The sequence below is a fragment of the Notamacropus eugenii genome, chromosome 2, assembly GCF_028372415.1.
Source record: "Notamacropus eugenii isolate mMacEug1 chromosome 2, mMacEug1.pri_v2, whole genome shotgun sequence".
Classification (NCBI taxonomy): domain Eukaryota; kingdom Metazoa; phylum Chordata; class Mammalia; order Diprotodontia; family Macropodidae; genus Notamacropus; species Notamacropus eugenii.
In genome coordinates this window covers 248,315,854-248,338,958 of record NC_092873.1, presented here as the reverse complement: position 1 = coordinate 248,338,958, position 23,105 = coordinate 248,315,854, and the positions used below count along the sequence as shown (strand labels likewise).

General features: G+C 39.5%; 1 protein-coding gene and 1 long non-coding RNA gene across 3 annotated transcripts in view; one reads left to right on the top strand and one right to left on the bottom strand.

Annotated features, from left to right (window-relative positions):
- LOC140527092 (uncharacterized) overlaps nucleotides 1–8,999 on the bottom strand; it is a 94,243-nt gene extending 85,244 nt beyond the window's left edge. The window contains exon 1 of the long non-coding RNA XR_011974671.1: nucleotides 8,485–8,999. This is a non-coding gene — a long non-coding RNA (uncharacterized lncRNA). The remainder of the gene's footprint in view (nucleotides 1–8,484) is intronic.
- The window catches only part of TFB1M (transcription factor B1, mitochondrial), a 79,628-nt gene continuing 65,500 nt past the window's right edge, over nucleotides 8,978–23,105 (top strand). Inside the window, exons 1-2 of one of the 2 annotated variants that reach the window (XM_072643765.1) lie at nucleotides 8,978–9,292; nucleotides 13,040–13,191. In XM_072643765.1, coding sequence (XP_072499866.1) covers nucleotides 9,160–9,292; nucleotides 13,040–13,191 — 285 coding nt within the window. In that variant the 5' untranslated portion in view covers nucleotides 8,978–9,159. Of the gene's footprint in view, nucleotides 9,293–13,039; nucleotides 13,192–14,063; nucleotides 14,228–23,105 lie in introns of those variants that run through there. The other variant, XM_072643764.1, reaches the window with a different exon arrangement.

The following is a 23,105-nucleotide window of genomic DNA, read 5'->3' as shown; positions in this document are numbered from 1 at the left end:
AGAATCTGCTGTCAGTCTACTTCCTTATGATCCCACTCCCTAACCCAGAACATTTCAGGACCAAAGTGTCTGTGTGTGTCCCCCACTCCCCTATGTGTGTTGTCTAGATTCATTAGATGGCAAGAACCTTGAGGGCAGGAACTGTCTTTGGTTTTGGATTTGTATCCCCAGTTCCTAGTACAGTGCTTGGTCCATAGCATTAAACACATTTTTTCATTAATTCAAAGAAAAACATTTTCAGAAATACTGGTGTGTCACTATTTATCTCTATATAATGTAATTATTAGCAAATAAGAAGAGCACAATTAGGACCTGCAAAAATCTGAAAACCTATTATTAGCTCTATCATAGCCAAGAAAATAGAACTTTTTTTGTTTGATTTGAACTGCACACTTATTAGATCATAGCTTTTGGTATCAGCAGGGGACTTTCTGTCAGACACTACTAGAAAATGTTTCAAGATGGTAGAAAGGTCCACATACCACACTTCTATGTGTTGTTGCTGATTTTGCTTATAAACATTTCTACTATCTGAATTTTTATAATATTACTTGTGATAAATGAGTCTGAGTCACAGAAAATAATTAGTGTTCCTGGTTCCTTCTCTAAGAAAAACTACCTTTGAAAATATAAACTGAGATGAATATCCTCTTTTTACAGTGAGCTGTATATATCCTGTGATCTGACTTAATAAGAGGTTGAAGCCCTCTCACTCCTCTTAAAACTGCAATTGCGAAGCCCTTACAAAAGCCAAAAGTGACACGCTTGTTGCACAGCTCAGACAGGCATGACAGTTACCAAGTTGAGTCTTTCAAAACATCTGGGTCACATTTTTCATGTCGTTCAGCTTTTTGTTTGTTTTGTTTTGTTGACAAAGCAATAGGTCAGAAGCAAAGCAGAGAGGGAGTGGTCTGAGGCATTAGAGGTCAAATATTGAGGAAGGTTTCTAAAAGTTGTTTCTTCCTAAAGTGTTAGGAATATTAGAACTGAGCATAGTGAATTTGATTTGAAGGGTCTGTTTCTTACATAAGGACTTAGTCCAGTCTAAGACCACCACAGATCAACAACACCAAGATAGTGAACACCTGAACTGAGGAACTGGGAACTGTTCATATATATGTATTAGGGGTGGTAAATAAGAGATTTGGATTATAGGAAATTTAGAATGCACAATCTTGAGGGGCAGGAGGAAGCTAGGTACAGAAGGGACTCTAGAATTTGAAGGGAATTAATGGGGGAACAATTGGACAGAGGTGAGCTACAGCAAGTGTCAGGGTTCTCTGGAAACTGTGATTAATCAACTATGAATGAGACAGAATGGATGATGACAGCAAATTCTGGGAGAGTCTAAATAAGAATACAGTCTCAGTCTGATCTTTTCCCTGGGGTGTGAGCTGTCATAATAGTTAAAAAGGGTACCTCACAGAGATTGTTGCTTCTTCTACTGCCTCTACTCCCTAAGAGAAGCAGGCCAAAACTGTATCTATATACTGCATATAATTTGAAGGCTATTCCTGAAGTCCCTAAAATATCCCCTTTCTGCTCATAATCTGAAATTCCCTTTAATAAAGGCATGAATGGGTTAGAGGACTTGAGCTCCAGGTAAAATATTCATTTTATCAGAGGGCAATCCTTTCATTTTATGACATTGGATCACATAAACTATATGACTTCAAGAGGTCCTATTTGACAAAGGGTTATCTTGTTTTATCTTAACTGTGTTTTTTCCTGCTTATCTCCAATTTTTCCTGAACTTAAAAAGTTTTATTCTTGATTTTTGGATTTACAAAAATAATTTCCTGACGTAACCCTTTTTCCTTGAGCCTTCCCTTGTAATAAAACAAGAGTTAAGCAGAACCAAATGACAGTAATCTCTTCTATACCTTTCTACATAAAGGAGGCTTGTACAAGGTACCTTCTTCCATTTCTCTCCAACCTTTTTTAATGATGTGATTTTTTTCCTATTTAGATTGCTTGTCTATTTGGAATTTATTATTGTATATAGTGTATGATTCTGGTTTAAATTTATTTTTTGCTAAACTGCTTTACCATTTTCTCAGTAATTTCTGTCATATAGTCATCCCGATAGTTTCTGTTCTTAATTTTATTAAATACTGGGTAACTAAATTCAAATATTTCTTATTTTTATTTATCTGGTTTGTTTCACTAATATACTTTTCTATTTTGTAACCAGCACCAACTAATTATTTAGAAATACTGCTTTACAATATAGGCTGAGATTAAAAAAATGCAACTGTTCCTGTATTCCTACGTTTCTCCTAAATTTTTAGAACTTCTTTCACTTTTCTCTTTCCTGATCACAACCACTATAGTATAGATCTAACTTTCCTTCTCTTCTTAGTAATCCTTACTTCCCTCAATCCCCTAATATTCCTTATTTACTTTACGTTTTTGAGGTTCAAAAAATCCTTCCCACAACCTGATTATGAACTGGAATGCTACAGTTCATGGCATAAACTACAATCAATACATTTTTCAGGCTCTATCCCCATTTGCTTGGACTATTGTAATAGCCTCCCAGCCAGTCTTCCTTATCTTTAGTCATTTCTCTGACCAGTCAAACCTTCTAATGTTCAGATTTGGCCATGTCATTGCCCTGTTAAAGAATGTTCAGTGGCATCCTATTGCCTATAGGATAAAATACAATTACCTAGATTGGAGTTCAAATTTCTCCACAATCTATTTTTCCCCATCTTATTTCACTTTCCTCCTTGAACTGCCTCAAGGATTTTTTTCCCCCACAAACTGTTTCAATAACATAATTTTAAGTTACAAAACTCAGAAGAACATCTTGAACAACCAATTAAAGAAACAACAGAAAAAGCTGAACTACTTTCTTTATTTTTGTCCAGGGAGGAATGAGAATAAAAGTGTGAACTTGGGAGGAAAGAATACTAGATTTCTAGGTTTTGCAGTGCCTTGAAGAACATACATGTCTTGACTGCCTAACTGTGGGTGTATCTAAAGGCTCTTTCCTAAATCCTTTTCTCTTCTCTCTCTACACTTTCACTCTCAATGACATCATTAATTCCTGTTAATTCAGTTTTTATCACTATGCAAATGCTTACCTAATCTAATCGGTTTTACTCATAGCCTGTTAAGCAGTTTTCACTCAGTATCCTACAGGCTTCTCAAATTTAATATTCCCCAAAAGAATTTATCTCTACCCTATCTCTCCCTGCTTACCTAATTTCCTTATAAGGGTATCAACATCTTTCCTGTTATCTGTATTTGGAATCTCAGAGTCATTCTCAATTCTCATAATGTTGTTGTGAGGATCAAATGAAAAAAATATTTGTAAAAAACTTAGTACAGTGCCTATCACTCAGATGCTTAATGAATGTGTGTTCCCTTCCCCCTTCTATCCCACACACCCATATAATGAATCATTTGTTGAGTTTTGTTCATTCTACCTCCACAACATCCCTTTAGACAGTCAATGAATATTTATTAAGCACCTACAATGTGCTGGGCACAGTGCTAAGCACAGGGATACAAAAGGGTCTTGTCATTAAAGAGTTTACAATCTAATTGGAAAGATAATAAGAAAACAAATATGTACCAAAAGCTATATGCAGGATAAACAAGAAGTAAATAAGAAAAGGAAGGCACTAGAATTAAGAAAGGTGGGGTCTTGTAACACAGGTTCCCAAAATAGATGATACTGCCCCATGGGAGGTGCTGGATTGATCCAGAGCGGTGGTAGCATCTTCAGGGGCAATTGAGGGGTGTTGAATAAAAATAAGGGAGCAGTGGGAAGCATAAGGAAATCATAAAAATTTGAAAAGTCATTCGTACATGTTCCATCTGTTGTGCAACAGAGTTAAAGTTGTGGTGATTACAGTATTTTCCAAATAAACACACAAAATGCAAGTTATACCAGATCAGTGGTCAAGTCCACTGACAAGTCTTAACAAGCAAGTGTTGGCAGGCAAGTATGTACAACACATTGTTGGGAAGTCCAGCATGCACTGGCAGGAATATATGCGTGTAATGACTTGTTTGCAGTACGATACTATACAGCTACTTGATGTAATATTGCATCACCACAATTTCAATGCAGGAAAAAACCACAAGTTTAAAATAAACTATTAAAGATGTGTCATTTAAAAAAACATACATGTATATATGTGTATATATTTATGTTTTTTGAAATGACACAAATTTCAAAAAAAATTAAAGAGTTAAAGAAAAGAATATAAAATCTTTGAAAGCAGAGATTATTCTGTTTTTGCCTTTGTAACCCTAACACCTAACAAAGTGCTTAGCATTTTGAAGGAGCTTAATAAATGCTTGTTGATGTATTATCTTCCATCTGTTGAAATCTCTTTTTTCAAGACTCTGCTCAAATGCTACTTCCTTCACGAAGTACTTCCCTATTCCCCTCAAGTTAAAAGTGATTACTCCTTCATAAAATTTGATAGTTTTGTATATCTCATTTTCATTTATCATATCCTATCTTGTATCACACCTGTATAAATCTTAATGATATCCTAATACAGTCACAGTTCCAAAGTTAGAAAGTTTCTGGGCTAGCATTTGAATCCAAATCTCCTGACTTCAAATCCACTATTTTTCCCCATGATACCAGCCTGCGTCTGATAACAATAACTCATATTTGTAGAGCACACTGAAGTTTATAGAGTGCTTTCTTCACAACAATCTTACCGGATAATGCAAATATTACCACCATATTACCATTTGAGGTGAATCAAGTGATGTGACTATAGTTACACAGCTGGTATCTGAGTACAGTTATCCCTTCTCCATCACTGGGGTTAGGGGTACAGTGCCCCACAATCTGGGAAAGCTACATAAAAGTTTTTGGCCCTCCCTTCTCACTAGAGAAGAAGTCTGATTTTTTTTTCTTTTTATAGTATGTTATTGTAAAATTTGGGTTAAGTATTTGGGCATAGGCTCTGTGTTGTCTGCTGGCTTTCCTATGTTGCCTGAGGCTTCTGCAAAACTCTCAAAATTCCTATTTAATTTCTTATGCTGACCCATGACATATCGAAACCACAATGGGGAAAGTCATGATGCGGAAGGAATAACTTTATAGCACTCTTCCCACTATACCAAACAGAAAACTCCAGGGGACAAGGATCAAATATCATTTTTTCATCTTTGTGTACCTGGCAACTAGCAAAGTGACTCCCATAGTTGAGGCTTAATAAAGTAAATAAATTCATATCCAGAATGGCTAGGCTAACATGCAGTCTATCCTCCTTTGTTATGATTCCTTTCACAGCAGTACTGGACTTGAAAAAAAATTAGCCAGTAAAAAAAGAGGGGGTTAGTCTGCTTATGTTCTTGCAGCAACTTTTAGAGGCTAGTTTGAATTCTAGGCAGTCAATAACTGCAGCGGGCAGAGTTCAACCACTTTAGTTTCCTTTATCTTGCCTCCTTGGACCAATTGACCTCTCTAGGTTTAATCTCTCCAAATTTCCTCAATTGTAAAATGAGAAGGTTGGACTACTAGATCAACCAATCAACAAATGTTAAGTGCCTACTGTTTGCCAGTCACTGGGTCAAATGCAGGGCATACAGTGCCAGCACTGTCCCAACTTTCAGACCCTCAAGGGACTTTGTACATTTTAGTACATTCTAAGTACTTAATCAGGCATTCAGGTGGCTCAGTGGATAAAGTACTGGGCTTGGCATCAGAAAGACTCCTCTGAGTTCAAATTTGCCCTCAGGCACAGACTAGATGTGTGACCTGGGCAAGTCATTTAACTGTTTGCCTCAGTTTCCTCAACTGAAAAATGAGCTGAAGAAGGAAATAGTAAACCACTCTAGTATTTTTGCCAAAAAAACCCAAAATAGCATCATGAAGAGTCACGTATGACTGAAATGACTGAACGACAACAAAAAGTACTTAACAAATGTTTGCTGATTGACTGATTGTAACAGGGGCATCAGCTGACTCCTGTAGTGGTAACCAGGAAAGGGTGTCTTGATCTAGGTAGGCCCCAGGATTATGAATAGAGGTATAAGAGAGTAAACTGTCATATCTGACCAGTAGCAATGATAGTAATGCTTTCCTTATTGCTCCCAGAACAATAAGTAGAAAATCAGGTGAGGTAGATTGTACGCACAAGGAGCAAAGCAGTGGGAAGATGCAGATGCTAAGTGCCCTGGTATCCTGGCACCATGGAAACATGGTCTGTGGCCACCTAGAGAGTGAGCTGAGGTAACCTACATACCAATGAGGTGAAGTCACCCACCTAACAATCAGGATAGCTCATTCCTAGGTGGCTTATATGACTTATATTATGACCTTTAATGTCCTCTCTAGTTGTAAATCTATGATCCTATGAAACATCTTTCCAACAAGCTATTTTACACACTATTTAGTAAGCTAGCATATGATGAGATCCCTAATGAACCAGGCAGCTTCCCAGATAAGGGACAAATGAAATTTTTGGTCCAGATGCCTGAGTAACTTCAAAATAGGCAGAAAAGTAGAGGCAATCTTGACTTATCAAAGGCAAGTTCTCCCTATAATTCTTGACTGAGAGGCCAGCCTTGCTAGATATGTTGCAGGTCTGGAAACAGAAAACTACTAGTCTGCCAGAGAAAAACAAGTTAAGGACATTACTTTTATTATTTGCAATGGGTGACACCATTAATATTATTTCTAGCTTTCAGCTCCAAGTCCCTAAAATGCTCTGTTCTGTAGTTTCTTTGGACCTAAATGTATGATCCTAAACTTCCTTGAACCTGACTGAATGAAGTAATACAACCATAGTTCTTTATTGTATTTGAAATAAAATATTATCAATTAGTATGCAAAAAAGGACATTTAGATATACATCACTGTTCTTTGCAAAAATAAATTCATGCCTTTTTCCCTACCAAATCTCCTCTGAGTTTCAATACCAAATTACCAACTACCTACCTGAAATTTCAAATTGGATGTTCTATGTATATCTCAAACTCAACATGCCCCAAACAACTCATTTTTTTTCCCAAAAACTCATCCCTCTTACAAATTTCCCTATTTCTCTGGAAATTATCCCCATTCTTCCGGTTGCTCAGATTTGTTACTCTTGTACAATTGAGGAATCTGATAGCTTCAGTTTTAATGGTTCAGTAACTGGCCCAAAGTCACACAGCTAGTAAGTATTTGAGGTTGGATTTGAATTCAAGTCTCCCTGACTCCAGACCCAGTGCTCCATGAACTGTGCCACCTAGCTGAGTCTTCTAGCATCTAACATGGTCTACCTAAACAGGTTTTCTCTTTGCTCCTCATACAAGGCACTCCACCTCCTGCTTCCATGTCTTTGCAGCCTTTCTGCCTGGAATAATTTGCTCTTCACCTGGACCTTTCAGGATATCTTTTCTTCAAGATGTAGTTTGAGCACTACCTTTTACAAACCATGTTGCAAAGTACATGACTTTGTTGTACAAAAAGGGCCTAGTGGTATTCAAAACCATTTTCCTTGAAGTCACTTCAATTGCCTTTCACAAAGCAATAGTAGTTCAGAATTGGAAGAGACCTTAGAGATCACCTAAGCCCAGGGAGGGGGAACCTTTGGTCTCAAGAGCACATGTGGCCTTCTAGGTCCTCAGGTGTGGTCTTTTGACTGAATCAAAGTTTTACAGAACAAATCCTTTTAATAAGGGGATTTGTTCTATGAAGTTTGGATTCAGTCAAAGGGCCATACCTGGGGACCTGAAGGGCCACATGTGGCCTTGAGACTGCAGATTCTCTACCCCTGATGTAGCCCAATTTCTTTATTGCAGACATAAAAACAAAGACTTGAGAAGGCTGACTTGCCCAATGTCACACAGAGATATTCAGCAGCATTTACACTAAAAACTAATTTTCTATGAAATTAGCAAGAGAGAAAAGCCAAATCCCAAGGTTATGCATGAAAAGCCATGAAGGAACCACTCCTATAAGAAGAAATATATAGTTTTGTAGCTTACAGTAGCATTTAGTGGACAAACTATATATTGAAGTTATTCAAGTGAGGGGAATTCACAAGGGTGATTTGCAAGTTCAGTGGGCAAAGGATTGATTCTAAGGCACTCTTAAATGTGGCATTTACAGTGGAAATCCATGGGGTTAAAACTGGAAATGAAATAAAAATGAAAAGACAAAAGGAAGTTCATATGCCTGGAGAATAAGAGGTGAACCAAAAAGACCAAAGGTCACAAATAAGAGCCAAGATTAGGCTTAATGTGAATAAAGAAATAAGAAAGGTGAGACTAGAGGTTATGACTAGAGGTAGTACAATCCTTGGAGATGGTGCAGTTTGAAATGAAGGTCTGTGGCTGAATTAAGACTGTAGAAGCACAACCCTACACTTGAGATAAGATGAAGTTCAAAAACTTATTCTGGGCTCCTAATGTTACTATCACTAAGTATGACTCCTGTAGTACTTGAATGAGCTTTCATTCTCATCTTCCCCAATTTGAGGTTATCTCCTACTTCCAGCCTTATCTCCATGCACTTACCCTAGGCTCATCCTCACTCTCTCAATTTACACTTTGTGTCTCTCCTGAGGTGGCTGCTTATGCTTATTACAAAGTCACCGCTTCCACCTGGCCAGCTGAGCTCCTTTCGGCTCCCTGTTAGCTCAATTCGATTGCCACTGTGCCCAGAAAGCCTCCCTGATGGCTAGGAAGCGTTCTGAGCTCCATCCTGGTCAGTAACGCGCTCGTCAGTTACACGAGTCTGTGGCACCTGTACGAAGCAGTCATCAAAAAAGACTGCAGCGGTTACGGGCTCTCAGGACAGAGGCTGATGTATAATCGGTGCAGGCCCACAGCAGGAGGCGCACAGACGTACTGAAAATGCTATTCGTGAGACGCTGTCGTTCTTGGAGCCCTAGGAGCGGGGCAGATTCACGTCACGGGAAGATCAGCGCTTGCAGCTGAGGAAACAGCGGCAAGCCGGGCAGCGTAGCCCAGCTCGGCGCAGCCGCAACGCAAGGCAATTCCTGGAGGGTGGGGCAGAGCCGCGTTCCCAGGGAACAGCGTCACGTGGGGAAGTTTTTGCGTCAGGAGGCGGGCCTTCCCGTCCCGAGCTTGGCAACTTCCGGCGGCGGGTCGAGGTTCCAATTGGAGGTAGCGTCCGAGAGGGGCGGCCCTTTACCCAGGCCCGTCTGAGGAGTAGCGTGCGCCGCACTCATGGGTGCCCATGCAAAGCTAGCTGCTTTCCGCCTCCCGCCTTTGCCCACGATCGGGGAGATCATTAAAATTTTCGGACTCCGAGCCCAGAAACAGCTGTCCCAGAACTTCCTCCTGGACTTGAGGCTGACAGGTGGATAACGTTATGACGCTCCCTGAGCTTCCTCCTCGTGGTTCGGGTTGTACAGGAAGGGGCCGTGCGTCGGGAGCGCGCACGCACACGTCGGAGGCGTGCACACGCAATGGGGGCGTGCCTGCGCTGCCTCTGAACGTAAACTTTTATCAGAGCTGCACTAGGGCAAGAAAAAAGTGTTACAGCTTCTTAAAGTCTGACCTTTTTTATACATACTTGGAGATCGGGTTCTGAATTCATTCATTCAGTAATCCTTGAACCCCTGCTTTGTCCCTGGCCCTGTGCTCTGCTCTGGGGCGGGGATGGGGGCTGGGGGGAAGAAAGTTGGGGTGAGCCTAAGAGTTTAGGCTTTTTGACAGCTGCCCTTTTTTATGTTTTTTTATTTTTCCCCATTTACGTGTAAAAACGAAGACCGTCTTTTGTCCCTTTTTGTATTCACCAGCCCACATAGCACAGTGGCTGGTACGTAGTGGGCGCTTAATAAATGTTTGTGAATTTTGTATGTGTGTACGTGTGTATACACACATATATACGTATATATTATACATTATACATATATTATACATTAGAGAGAGAGAATGAATTCTGTAAATGAAAGTATTTTCCTGCGATATTCGCAGTTTATAATTAAAAGTCTGAGCTTACATCCAACCATCCTTTAGATTAATTACATTTCTTTGCTGTTGTTCAGTCAGACTCGTCAAAGATCCTGGAGTGGTTTGCAGTTTCCTTCTCAGCTCATTTTACAGATGAGAAACTGAGGCAAACAGAGTTAAGTGACTTGCCCAGGGTCACACAGCAGTAAGTGTCTGCAGCTGGACTGAATTCAGGAAGAGTCTTCTGACCCCAGGCCTGGCGCTCTTATTCCCTGTGCCACTCAGCTGCCCTGCCTAGGAGTCAGACCTGCTTCTATACTTTGACGATTGATGGTGTTCTGTTCCATTCTGTTTGGTTTAGTTCAGTTCAAGTCGTGTAGAGAGCCTTGGACAGGGAGTCAGGAGCACCTGAGGTCAAATTGTACCTCAGCTGTGTGAGCCTGGGCTGTCTTCCCACAGTCCTACTCTAGCTGAATCTGCAAAAATGTTTATGTTATTAGAATTATTCACTTTCACATAGTTGTTTCAGTGATCTGTTCTTTGACCCACTCATTTGGGATAGGATTGTCTCCTTTTAGTCAGTTGTCTTCTGCTTCTTTTCCATATTTAAACTGCAATTTTTATTGTGTTATCATCTGTAAAGGAAATGTTTAGTTTTTTTAAAATGTGTCTAATATGTTTTACATTTATAGAGTACTAACAAGTGAAGGTCAAGGAAGATTTTTTTTTCCTGGGAAAAGGCCCCTGGTGTTGTTGACTTGGTTATTAGTGCCTTGAGAGTAGTTTAAATTTATTGGTGAAGATAGAAACTGAGTCGTACAAGGATTTGAAAAGTGAAAGAACTAGAAGTAGGGAGCTTAGATTACTTTTAAGAATTTGGCAAGGAAAGAGAATATAGTGGCTTGAGGAGTAAGGACAAGGAAATCCCTCCTTCCCCCCATGTAGTGCAAAGGAAAACCTGATCCTGTATGGAGTTGGAGGGGAAGGAGATAAAGAAATTGAAGATACAAGGGAGAGGATAAATGATTGACTGTCTCCTAGAGGAAGCAAAAAGGACATAAATGGGGGGGATTAGTCTTGGCAGGGAAGACCATTTCTTCTTGATGCATGAGAGAACAAAGAAAGAAATGACAGAAATGCAGAAGTTTTGAAGATTGGAAGTTGAGGTTACCTCCTGAGAATGAAGAAGGTTAGGGAACGTGGGGTAAGAGAATAAGCTCTTGTGTGCAGTGTACCAGGCAGTGTGTTAAATGCTTTAACAAATAATTTATTTGATCCTCACAACAACTCTGGGAGGTGGATGTTACCAGTATTCCTCCTCCCTTTTTTTTAAACATTTGAAGAAACTGAGACAAACAAAGGTTCAGTGACTTCACCAAATTCACATAGGTAATAAGTGTCAGAAGCCACATTTGAACTCAGGTCTTCCTGACTAAAGGCCTAGAAGCAAAATTAGGCTTTATTTAGGAAAAAAACTTCCTAACAGCTCTATCAAAAATAAAAAAAGGCTGCCTTGAGAAGTACTGAGTTCCCTCTCCTTGGCATCTTCAAGCAGAGGCTGAATGAACACTTAAGATACTTTATAGTTGAGATTCCTTTTAGATCTGGCTTACTAGCTTGCTGCAGAGGTCCCTACCATTCTCAAATTCTGTTATCCATACACCTTATGGTGTAATGGTGTGTTTATTAATATAAATTGCTGTCCTAGTCAGTGTTCTGAAGCCCTTTGGGCTTATGGGAGTTTTCATGAAAGAATCAGACTTCTCAGGAATTGCTTAAAGCAATAGGCTTTTATTTTAACACATTTTAACTTAAACAAAGAATAGCTTAAGACTCATTGAAAGAGAGAAGAACTCGCAAGCATGGCCTAAACCAGATTAAAATGTAATTGGAAATGTTTAACAGAATAATAAGTCAAAAATACAACATAACAATGTTAATTTGTGGGGGGTTTTTCCCCTTCAGGGATCCGTTTCTATTTTAGTTTAACAACACTGGCTAAAGAGACAGCCTAGGATGGGAGGGGGCAGGTTGCAATCACTCCTTTCTGCTCCCCACTCCTTCCTTCCACCCCACTTGCCATAGGGATACTATTTGAGTTCGATACCTGCCTTAAAAGACACCTTTAGGATAGAAGGAAACAAGGGAAGGATACAGTGAGGGTAGATTGCAATCACTTTTCTCCTCCCATTTGTTCACAAGCAAAAAGTGCTGCCAAACTCTTGTCTCCCCTTCAGAAGAGAGAAGGAAGGAAATGCAATCTGGTATTCACTAAACTTCTGGTGTACTTGTCTTCTGGCTGCTATGTTGGATAAGGGAGTGGAGGAGGTGTATCAGCAGTGGTCCTGTGGAGAAGCTGCTGCTTAACTTAGCATCAACCAGCTCTCATTTTTCCAGGGTCTTGTGTCACCTTCACACCATGACAGTTCCATGACATAAGATATAGCCAAGGGTTTTTAGGAGGGAATGTATGCTTACTTAAGTACTTCTGATTCTCCATCTCCATAAGGAGAGATTGAGGGTTTGCTAGGGTAAGTGATCATTGACACACAGAGAGAGAGAGAGAGAATTAGATGAGGTTTCTAAGAGTTTGCGGAAAGGGAACATTTTGGAGCCTGCTGCCTTTTTTTTTTTTTTTTTAGTGAACAAAGGAAGGAATAGCCCCCAAATCCAAAACTTTTTTGAACTATTATAGTTACATTATTACTGATTTCTAAAGGATTGTTATAACTGAACAGCAAATAAAGATAAATACTGTATGCTCATTATATGTTGTTTACTAGAGGTGTTTACTGAAAAATTCTTTAATTAGGTGGGATAGTGGATAGAGTGCTAGGCCTGGAGTCAGAATAACTGAATTTGAATAATGCCTGAGATACTTATTAGCTGTATAACAGTGGGTAAATTATTTAACTTTTCTTAGCCTCAGTTTACTTATCTGTACAATGGGGGTGATAATAATAATACCTACCTCACATGGTTCTGAAGCTCCAGTAAGTTAACATGTAAAATTCTTTGTAAACCTTAAAAAATGCTATATACATGCTAGCCATTATTATTCATATGAAAATGACATACTCATTTTCACTTCTAAATTAACTTCCAAGATTGGCATTTTAGAAGATATGTATGTTGAATTTTTTTTTTCTAGATAAGATTGTACGAAAGACTGGCAATCTGAAAAATGCTCATGTTTATGAAGTAGGCCCTGGGCCAGGTGGCATCACAAGATCCATTCTTAATGCTCAAGTAGCTGATCTTCTTGTGGTTGAAAAGGACACTCGGTTTATTCCTGGGTTACAGGTGAGAAACTTGAGCTGTTTATTTTGATGAACATTTAATTTTAAGCTTCAGTCATAGAAGCTGAATAAGCAGATTATTCTGTGTGAACTCAATTATCCAGAAATAGTCACTCTTTATATGATTGTTTTAGTAAAAGAAGGGAGTAGTTTTAGGGAGTTGTATATCATTTCCTATCAATTTGAACACAATTTAGAAATAACATCCTTAATTACTGGTCAGGCTTTTTTAAATTACATTTTAGTTTTGTACATTTATAAGATTAGGGGATACTTGACTTTTTTTTTTTAATGTGGGCCAATTTTAAATATATTTTATTTTCTAGGGCAAGATTTACATTTCCATTTGTTTACAGCACTGATGAAGTGCACTGTTGTTCACTTCTTTCCCTCAGTACGTGTTCAGGTATTCAGAATGCCTAGATATACAAGTAGTTTAAATCTTACTTTTAAACTGTTACTGCCTTGGCAACAAATTTAGATCCTTGAGTATTTGGAATGCTCTTTCTTCTGATACATTCAGTCTACCTCTTCAATTGTGGGTCTGGGAGAAGCACCTCCAGATGGGGCTGCCCCACTCCCTGGAAGCTTCCAGGCCTGCCTCCTGGCACACCCCCTGCACTCTGCCACAGCTTAGCAATGATGCAGACCTGCTCCAATTCTTTCTGCTGGTGCTCAGATTCTTCCTTCTCAGCAGTCTGGTTCTTATCCAACCGGCTGATTATTGCATTACATTTGTCAGGGATCTTCTGTTTGTGTTCATCATCAATTTTGCCTTGCAGTTTCTCATCCTTTACAGTAGGTTTCATGTTGAAAGCATGAGGTTCAAGAGAATTCTTAAAAGACAATTTGTCTTTCTGCTTCTCACTTTCAGCCCTGTATTTCTCAGCTTTCTGAACCATATGCTCAATGTGCTCAATGTCTTCTTTTCTCAGATGACCTTTGTCATTGGTGACAGTGATCTTATTCTTCTTGCCTTTGCTCTTAACCACAACAGAAAGGTGGAGGATGCCATTAGCAGTGATGCCAAATCGCTGAGGGTAAGGGGGATCCCTGTGAGCTCAAACTTGCCATGTGGGTTGTTTTCCTTTGTTATTGATCTTTCACCTTCATAGACCTGAATAAGCATATCAGGTTGGTTGTCTGAGTAGATGGTAAGGGTCTCTTCTTGATGGAGTTAATTTGATTAGAACTGTTACAACTGAACCAGCAGTTTCAGTTCCAAGGGAAAGTAGAATGATCTCCAACAGCAGCAACTCCTGCATAGTCTTAGATTTATCTCTAGACAAGATGGCAACCTGGACAGAGGCACCACAGGCAAGACCCTCATCAGGACTGATGTTCTTGTGGAGCTCCTTGACTCAGGAGTCCTGCAGAAGCTTCTGGGTTTTGGAGATATGAGTGGAACCACTCACCAAAACTATCTCATGAATTTATGATTTGTCTAGCTTGGCATCTCTTAGGGCCTTTTTCCACAGTATCCAATGTGTCTTGGAAGAGATCAGCATACAATTCTTCAAAACAGACATGGTTGATAGAGATATAGAAGTCAATACCTTCATAGAGTAAGACAGTTTCAGTACTGATCTAGGTACTAGAAGAAAGGGTGTGCTTTGCACCTTTACAAGTGGTGCACAAATAGTCTACAGCCTTCTTGTTTTCATTGATTTCCTTCTTGTGCTTTTGCTTGAACTTAGAAATAAAATGGTTTACTGTGCAGTTGTCAAAGTCCTCCTCACTCAGTAAAGTGTCCCCAGTTGTGGACTTGACTTCAAAGATGCTGTCTTCAGTGGTAAGAATGGAGACATTAAAAGTACCACCTCTAAGGTCAAAGATCAGCACATTTCTCTTAGCACCAACCTTATTGTCTAAGCCATAATCAATAGCAGCAGCACTTGGCTCATTGATGATTCAGAGCACATGGAGACACGCAATGGTTCCGGCATCTTTTGGTGATTGGGAATCATTGAAGTAGGCTAGTACTCTGACAACAGCATTTGTTACAATCTTCTTCCCAAGGTAAACTTCAGCAATTTCTTTCATCTTGGTCAGGACAACATAAGGGACTTCTTCTGGATAGAAACTCTTTGTCTTCCTTTTGTCCTCCCCTTGGACCTTGGACCTGGCTTCCATCTTTCACCACCGTGAAAGGTCAGTGCTTCATGTCTGACTGTACAGCAGCATCATCATCTGTGTCTAGTCAGACATTTGGCATCAGAGACTGTGTTGGTGGGATTTATTGCAATAAATTTGCAATATATTTATTGATTCTTTGTAATATCACCAATTAAACATTCTATGTTGGTGAAGGCAGTGTAGCTTGGGGTAGTTCTGTTTCTTTGATCATTAGCAGTGCTCTTCACTTTCTCCTATTGGAAGACCCACACACAGGAATAAGTGGTGCCAAGATCAGTGCCAACTGCAGGTCCTTTTGACATGGTTGTTGGGATATTTTCAGTCATGGCTAACTGCTGTGGAGCAATAGCAAGATTTGAATCTTACATGAAAAAGACTTGAGGGTTTTAGTTTACCACAAACTCTAATGTCACGTGACTTCTTAAGAAGATTACATAATAGCTAAAGTCTTCATTAATAGATATACAGATAGGTCCAATATCAAAGGAGATGGTAGATCCAATGCATCCAGTACTTATTTTGCTGCTTATGGAGTTCCACATTCAGTTCTGTTTACCATATTTTAAGAGGGATAAGTCCAGATTTCTTAAATCCAAGTCCATTGTTCTTTCTGTTCTACTCTGCCAGCTTCCTAAATAGTGAAATAAGTTGGCTTTTAAAAAAAAATGAAGATAATGCTCTTGAAGTACATAAAGCTTCCTGCTTCCCTGTGTGATACCATTCCTTACTAGGCAAGAGGAGTATCTCATTCAAATTTGTTCCCAAATTAAGATTGTGTACAAATATACACTTATATTTTCCTAGCTTACTTGAGCTAAGTCATATCCTCTTCAAACACAGGAACCAAGTTTTCTCTACTTTTTCTCTCCCTAGGGTCTTAGCATCTAATTATAATGTCGTGTACTCTGTGAATACTTAATAAATATTAATAAAATTTAATTAAATAAAAAAGCCTGTAGCAGTAAGAGAGAAATTAATACTATAAATAGCAATAAAGATGATATACAATTATCCCTGTTTGCATTTGGCATTTTGGTTTACTTAGAAAACTCCAGAGAAACAGGGAAGAAACTAATCAAGGCAATCAATAGCTCCAGTAAAACAGTAGTAGTCTGTCTGTCTTTCCCTCCTTCCTCCGTTCCTCCCTTCCCTTTTTCCTTCATCCTTTTCTCTCTCCTTTGGCCCTTCTTTCCCTCCTCTCTCCCCTTGCTATCATTTCCTTTTTCCTTTTCCTCTTTCTCTTCTTCCTTTTTTTTTCCTCCCTCCCTGTGATTTCATCAGTATATAGAGCTCCTGGTGATGAACTTCTTCTGTCAGTGCATACCCTTACCTTCCCTGCAAATTATAGTTTTGAAGTTGCCTGCATGCAAAAGTACAGTACTTAAATTAAGAAAAACCATTAGCATTTTTTATTTAGTACTAAAAAAAATGAGGAAGTAGGAAAAAAATACTTTCCAAATAACTACAAAATACTTTTAAAAAATGGGAGTTAATCTAAAAAAGGAAGATTTTATTATACAAATCAAGGAAATGGAGAATATTAAAGGAATAGAGATATTATCATATTTGGACTATACTATACAAATTAAAATAATTATGCTCAGACTAAGTTACAGATTTTGCACTATAGCAAGCAGACTACTAAGGGATGATTTTATACAACTAAGCAAAATAATTTTTAGAAATTCCTCTAGAGAAACAAAATATCTAGGATCTCAAGAGAAATAATAAAAAAAGTTGGAATGAAGGGGACCTTATAGCATCAAACTATATAATGAAGCAGCAGTCATCAAAACTATTTAGATTTGATGGTTAAAATAGAAAAGTAGGTCAGTAGAATATATTAGGTAGGACTGAAAAGCAAATGAGCTCAGTAGCTCACTTTTTAAAAAATCCACGAATACAATTTGCTTTCTATATGGCAACACCTTCTGGTGGGTGAAGAGGAGTGCAGTTTGGCCAGAAAAATAGGGTTAGACCAGCAACTACACTATATGCCACAATAAGCTTATGTGGACAAGCAGCCTTAACTAGGAAGTCACAGCATTAAATAATTTAGAATAGAATGGAAGAGGTTAAGTTTCTCACCACTACTTAAGAAAAGGACTCATAAATAAAGGAGAAGGATCTCAAAAGACAAAAGGGACAATTTTGATCATATTCATCAGAAAGCTGTTATACAAACAAAATCAATGCAACTGGAATAAGGAGAAATTATCAAGTAGGAGAAAATCTTTTCATAAATCTCTGTGATAAAAATCTGATATTCAAGATATGTAGGAAATTGGCATAATATATTAGATTAGGAACTATTTCCCTAGGAAATTGGCATAAACATATTAGACTAGGAACTATGTCCCTAGATAAGTAGTCAAAGGATTTCAGCAACTTTAAAAAAGAAATAGAATATTCAACAACCACAGGGGGAAAAGATCCAGATCACTAAAAAGAAGAGAAATACACAAGTTTCACCTGTCAACCATCAAATTACCAAAGGCAATAAAAGATAAGTCAGTATTTTATGGTCTGGGGAAAGATAGGCAGTCTAATCAACTGTTTGGAAAGCTGAAAATTATTCCAACTCTTCTGGAAACAATTAGAATTATATAAGAAAAGTTGTTAAACTATTCATACTCTTTTATATGGAGAATCCACTGCTGAGCGTTTACCCCAAGGAAATCTTGACAGCAGAAGATGTTTCATAAATATTAATGGTCTCACTTTTTGTGATATCAAAATAGTTGGAAAAAAAAATAGTTGGAAACAGAATGGGTACATATTGATTGAAGAATGAAAGAACTAATTGTGGTATGTAAATATAAGAGAATGCTATTGATCTCTGTAGTCATTGACACTATTGGTCACTCTCTCCTCCTTGACATCTACCCTCTTTCTTTACGTTTTTAGAACACCACTCTTCCCCAGGTCTCTTCCTATCTGACCACTCCTTCTGAGCTTTCTTTGCTGAACCTTCATCCAATTCATGCTCTCTGATTGTGGGTGTCCCACAAGTCTCTGTCCTCTTCTCTTCTCCCTCATCAGCTCCTATGGATTTAGTTACCATCTGTGCTGACAATTCTCAAATCTCCCTACTATTCCCCAACCTCTCTGCTGACTTTCAGTCTCATATCTCTTAGCTGCCTTTGAGATATCGCAAACTGAATATTCAGGAAACACCTTATACTCAGCATGTCTGAAAGGGAATTTATTATCTTTCCCCCTACATCTTTTCCACTTCCTTCCTGCCTTCCCTATTATGGTAGAGGGCATCAGCATTTTCTGTCTCTCAGTTTCACAACCAAGGATCACCCTCAGCTCCTCACTATCTCTCTCTCTCTCTCTCCCTCTCACACACACACACATGCGCGCGCACATGACCCCTTCGCCCCAGCCCATATCCAGTCTGTTGCCAACGCTTGTCAGTTTCACCTTTGCAACGTCTCTTGAATATGCCTCTTCTCTTCTCTGACACCCCTCCCACGCTGGTACAGTTCTTACTACCTCATCTCTGGGCTACTGCAGCAGTTTTTTGTTGGGTTTGCCAACCTCAGCTTTCTTCCCACTCCAATCCATCCTCCATCCGCCACTAAAGCAATTTTCTTAGAATACAGATTCAGCTGTGTCACTCCTCCCATCCTACTAAACTCCAGTGGCTCCCTATTACTTCCAGAATCAGATACAAACTCCTTTGCGTGGCATTCAAGGACCTTCATAACTTTGCCCCCTTCCACTTTTCCAGCCTTTTTACTTACTTACACCTAACTCCTCAGTATATACTGTTTAATCCAGTGCAGTGACACTGGCTATTGCACAAACAAGACTTTCCCATCTCTAGATGTCACCCATGCCCATAATGCTCTCCTTCATCTTTGCCGACTGGCTTTCCTGGCTTCCTGTTACTCCAACTAAAATCCCATCTTCTATAGGAAGCCTTTCCCAATCCTTCTTAAATCTAGTGCCTTCCCTCTGTTAATTATTTCCTGTTTATCATGTTTATCTTTGTTATCTCCCCTGTTAGAATGTGACCTTCTTGAGGGAAGAGACTGTCTCTTGCCTCTTTTTATATCCTCAGCACTTAGCACAGTGTCCAGCGCATAGTAGGTGCTTGGTAAATGTTTATTGATTGATTGATTGGTGTTCCATAAGTGGCAGATGGGGAAAGGACAAAAAAGATGATTTTTTTGAGCTGAGGTGTTTGCAGAAGAACTCCATCATTTATTAGAAAAGAGTACAGAAGAAATAAGAGGGGGAAAAAAGGAAATAGTGGGAGATGGAAATGGGCCCCAACTGTGTCTTGAAGCAGTTGGGAAGTAATAACTTGACATAACTTTCAGATATTCCCTTGGTATTTCAGGGAGAGTTATTTAGTAGATTTAGCATGGCCAGTAGGTAGTATTCAGTCAACTTGTGCTTTGTACCTATAATTTTATTTATTTGTTTCTTTTGAAGAGCTGCTTTTTGACATATGGAACATGGAATGTTAGTTCTGGAATGGACCATAGAATTAGGTTCTCAGACCTGGAACGAACCACCTGCTTCAGTGACTTTATTTTAAGGATAAGGAAAGAAGGGGGCCCAGAAAAACAAAGTGATGTGTTCTAGTTTTTAGAGTTCATTAGTGGCAGAGCCATGGCTAAAACTCAGGCTTTCTGATCTCCAGGCCAGTACTGTGCCTGGAGATCATTATACAGGTAGAGAGGGAAATATCCTAAGAGTAAGGTATAGGAAGGAGGGGGATAGAGACTAGGGTGTTCTCAGCTAAACTTCCCTCTTTCTTGGGAATCCTGGTAATTTGGGGATCATGGCAGTAACAGTTACCTTGGTTGGGGACACATTTAATAAGTGTAATTTTCTCCTAATAAAATTTAAAAGTTAAATGAGTAAAGATCATGTGCCTCATTTCCCACATATGTTTCATCCCAGTTTTTTTGATTGCCATTTTGTTCTTCATCTGTGAAATGAGAAAAGTGGTATCTGTACGGGATGGCAAGATCCCCTACTTAAATTAACTACTCAGAGGCCTCTCAAAGTGATGACAGAAAGTTTATTTATTCAGTTCTCAAGAAGCGGGGCAATTCTTCCACCAGGTGGTCTGGAGCAGGAAAAGACAAAGACAAAGGAAAAGCAGTGATATATATAGACCCTAATGCAAAACCCTCCTCCCACCACTGACCATTATTCTCATTAGCTGAGAAATATGATCTTACATTCTAGACACGAAATCTAGCCAATCCCCTTTGAAATGAAGACATCGAAAAGTTATGTAAGTTTTATCCAATCATTGAGACCCTAATGCACTACATAGTCTATATCCTTATATGGGAATTATTCCACTCTAAAAGCATTGTAATCTGAGCCTCTCAGTCTCCTTTACCCCTGGGAGAAGAATTACAATCTGAGAAGTCTTCACTAAATCTATTCCACTCAATCCCTCCTCTTATTTATTAACCTGAAGACTTCTCACGGATATTTCAACCAAAGTTCTATAGCATGATCTCACATTGTCTATCAGTTTCTCCATCCCCATCAGGATCTCTCCTGTCTTTTTGTCTCCACAGGTGCCCATCCTTCCTTCTTTAGTATCATCAACTGAATGGCTTCTTCGGTTCTTTCTTTTAATCTAGCAAGCCTTAGTAAAGAATTTCTAACTATCCTAGTGATAAGTGAAATCAAACAAGGCAGACAAATAGGAAGTAATATAATACCACTAATTGCTATGAGGCCAAACCACTGTAATCTTTTCCACCAGCCCCCTTCAAACCAAGACCACCAGGACGTATTAAAAGGGAGTCCCAAGTTTGTACAGGAATATGGGCAACTTTCCTGATATTCTTGGTGATCTCTTTCACTATTCTTCCATTATCATCAACTTTCAAACAACATGTGGACAGATTGAGTTTTCCACAAACTCCCCCTTCTGGCAAGTAAATAATCTTGAGATCAATCTATGTTGCAGTAGTTCTCTGTTAAGAACAAACAATAATAACCCTAGTATGGTTCCCCAAACAAGAGAACATATAATGAATTTATAGAGAGGCCTCATTGGCTATCCCTTTCCAAATTTTGTGTGTTCTCACACACGCTTTAAATGGAGCTTCAGTTCATTTGCCAGGTCAGGGTCTGCAGATCACTCCTTCGGGGCGTCCACGGGTCCTTTTACTCTGATATATTGAGTCCAGCCTTGTTCCTGGGTTCTTACAGCTGTGTCTGAAGTCAAGGAACCTGGTAGGGACCTTCCTAGGTCGGAGTTAACTTCTCCTTCCACACCCAGATCAGGACCCAGTCACCGGGTTTAAACTTGTGCACCACAAAACCTAGAGGGGGAGTCTGAGCGATAAGTCCCTTAAGTCGCAGTTCATGCAAATGTTTAGTTAAAGCAAACACATATTCCCTTATAAATCTATCCCTATTATCAGCAATTGGATCCCAGTTTCCTTCCTGTATCCCCAGGTAGGGATGCCCTTACAAAAGTTCATAAGGAGATAGGCCCACATCTTTGCGAGGTTTTGTTCTAATTCTTCAGAGAGCCAATGGCAAACACTTGGTCCATGGTAACTGTGTTTCCAAGGTTAATCTAGTTAGCTGTTTCTTGATTTCCTGATTCATTCTTTCTACCTTGCCTGAGGAAGGAGGGTGCCAAGGGGTATGGAACTCCCAAGAAATCTCCAATGCCTTTATCAAAGACTGCAGAACTTTGGCAGTAAAGTGGGTACCTTGATCCGAATCTATCCTCTCCACCGTGCCATACCGTGGAATTATCTGTTCCAATAATATCTTACTAACTGTGGAGACAGTGGCTCGTGATAAGGGAAAGGCCTCTACCCATGAGGTCAAGTGGTCTATTATGACCAGCAGGTATTTGAGACTGCCCACTGATGGTAGTTCGGTGAAGTCCACCTGAATACTTTGGAAGGGTCTGTATCCTGGAAGCCTGCCCCCTTGTGGGGTATGGCGTTGAGCAGTCTTATTCGTCCTTCGACAAATCAGACAGCCCTCCACCAACTGTCTGTCCAGAGTGGATAAGCCCGGTGACACAAACTTAGTCAACACAGCATCACACAGGTTTTGGACATCCCAATGACTACTTTGATGTAGATGTTGTAAGACTCGTCTCATCCCCGCCTTGGTCAGTACCTCATGGCCATCTGGGAGAAACTAGCGTCCTCCCTCTGCCTCTTTGGCTCCTAAGTCCTGAAACTTTTTCCTCTCTTCCTGGGTATAGGATGGGGAGGGGATATTGAGAGGCAAGACAGGAATTAATACCAACATTTCAGTTTGTCCAAGTTCCCTTTCCCCCACCTTCCTTGCTTCCTCATTGGCAAGGCGATTTCCCTTACCCTCAGAGGTGTTCCCTATTTGACGTCCCTTCACATGCACAACAGCAATTGCTTTCGGCAACAATAAATTGCTCAATACTTTAGTAAGTAATGTGGTGTGAGCTAGATCTCTTCCCTTACTATTCATCATTCCTCTTTCTTCCTGTATTTTCCCAAAGACATGGGCCATTCCTCAGACATATTTAGAGTCTGTATATATAGATCCCTCTTTCCCATCTAACAATTTTAAAGCGTGATGTAAAGCATATAGTTCACAAGTTTGTGCTGACCAAGTCTTAGGTAAGCTGCTGGCCTGTACTAGAGAATAACTATCCCATCTATTATAGCATACCTATTCAGTCTCTTCCCTTCCACCACTCGGGAGGACCCATATATAAACCAATTCACTCCTTCAAGCAACAGGGACTCTTGTAAATCCTCCCTTACCTTTGTCTGATAATCAGTT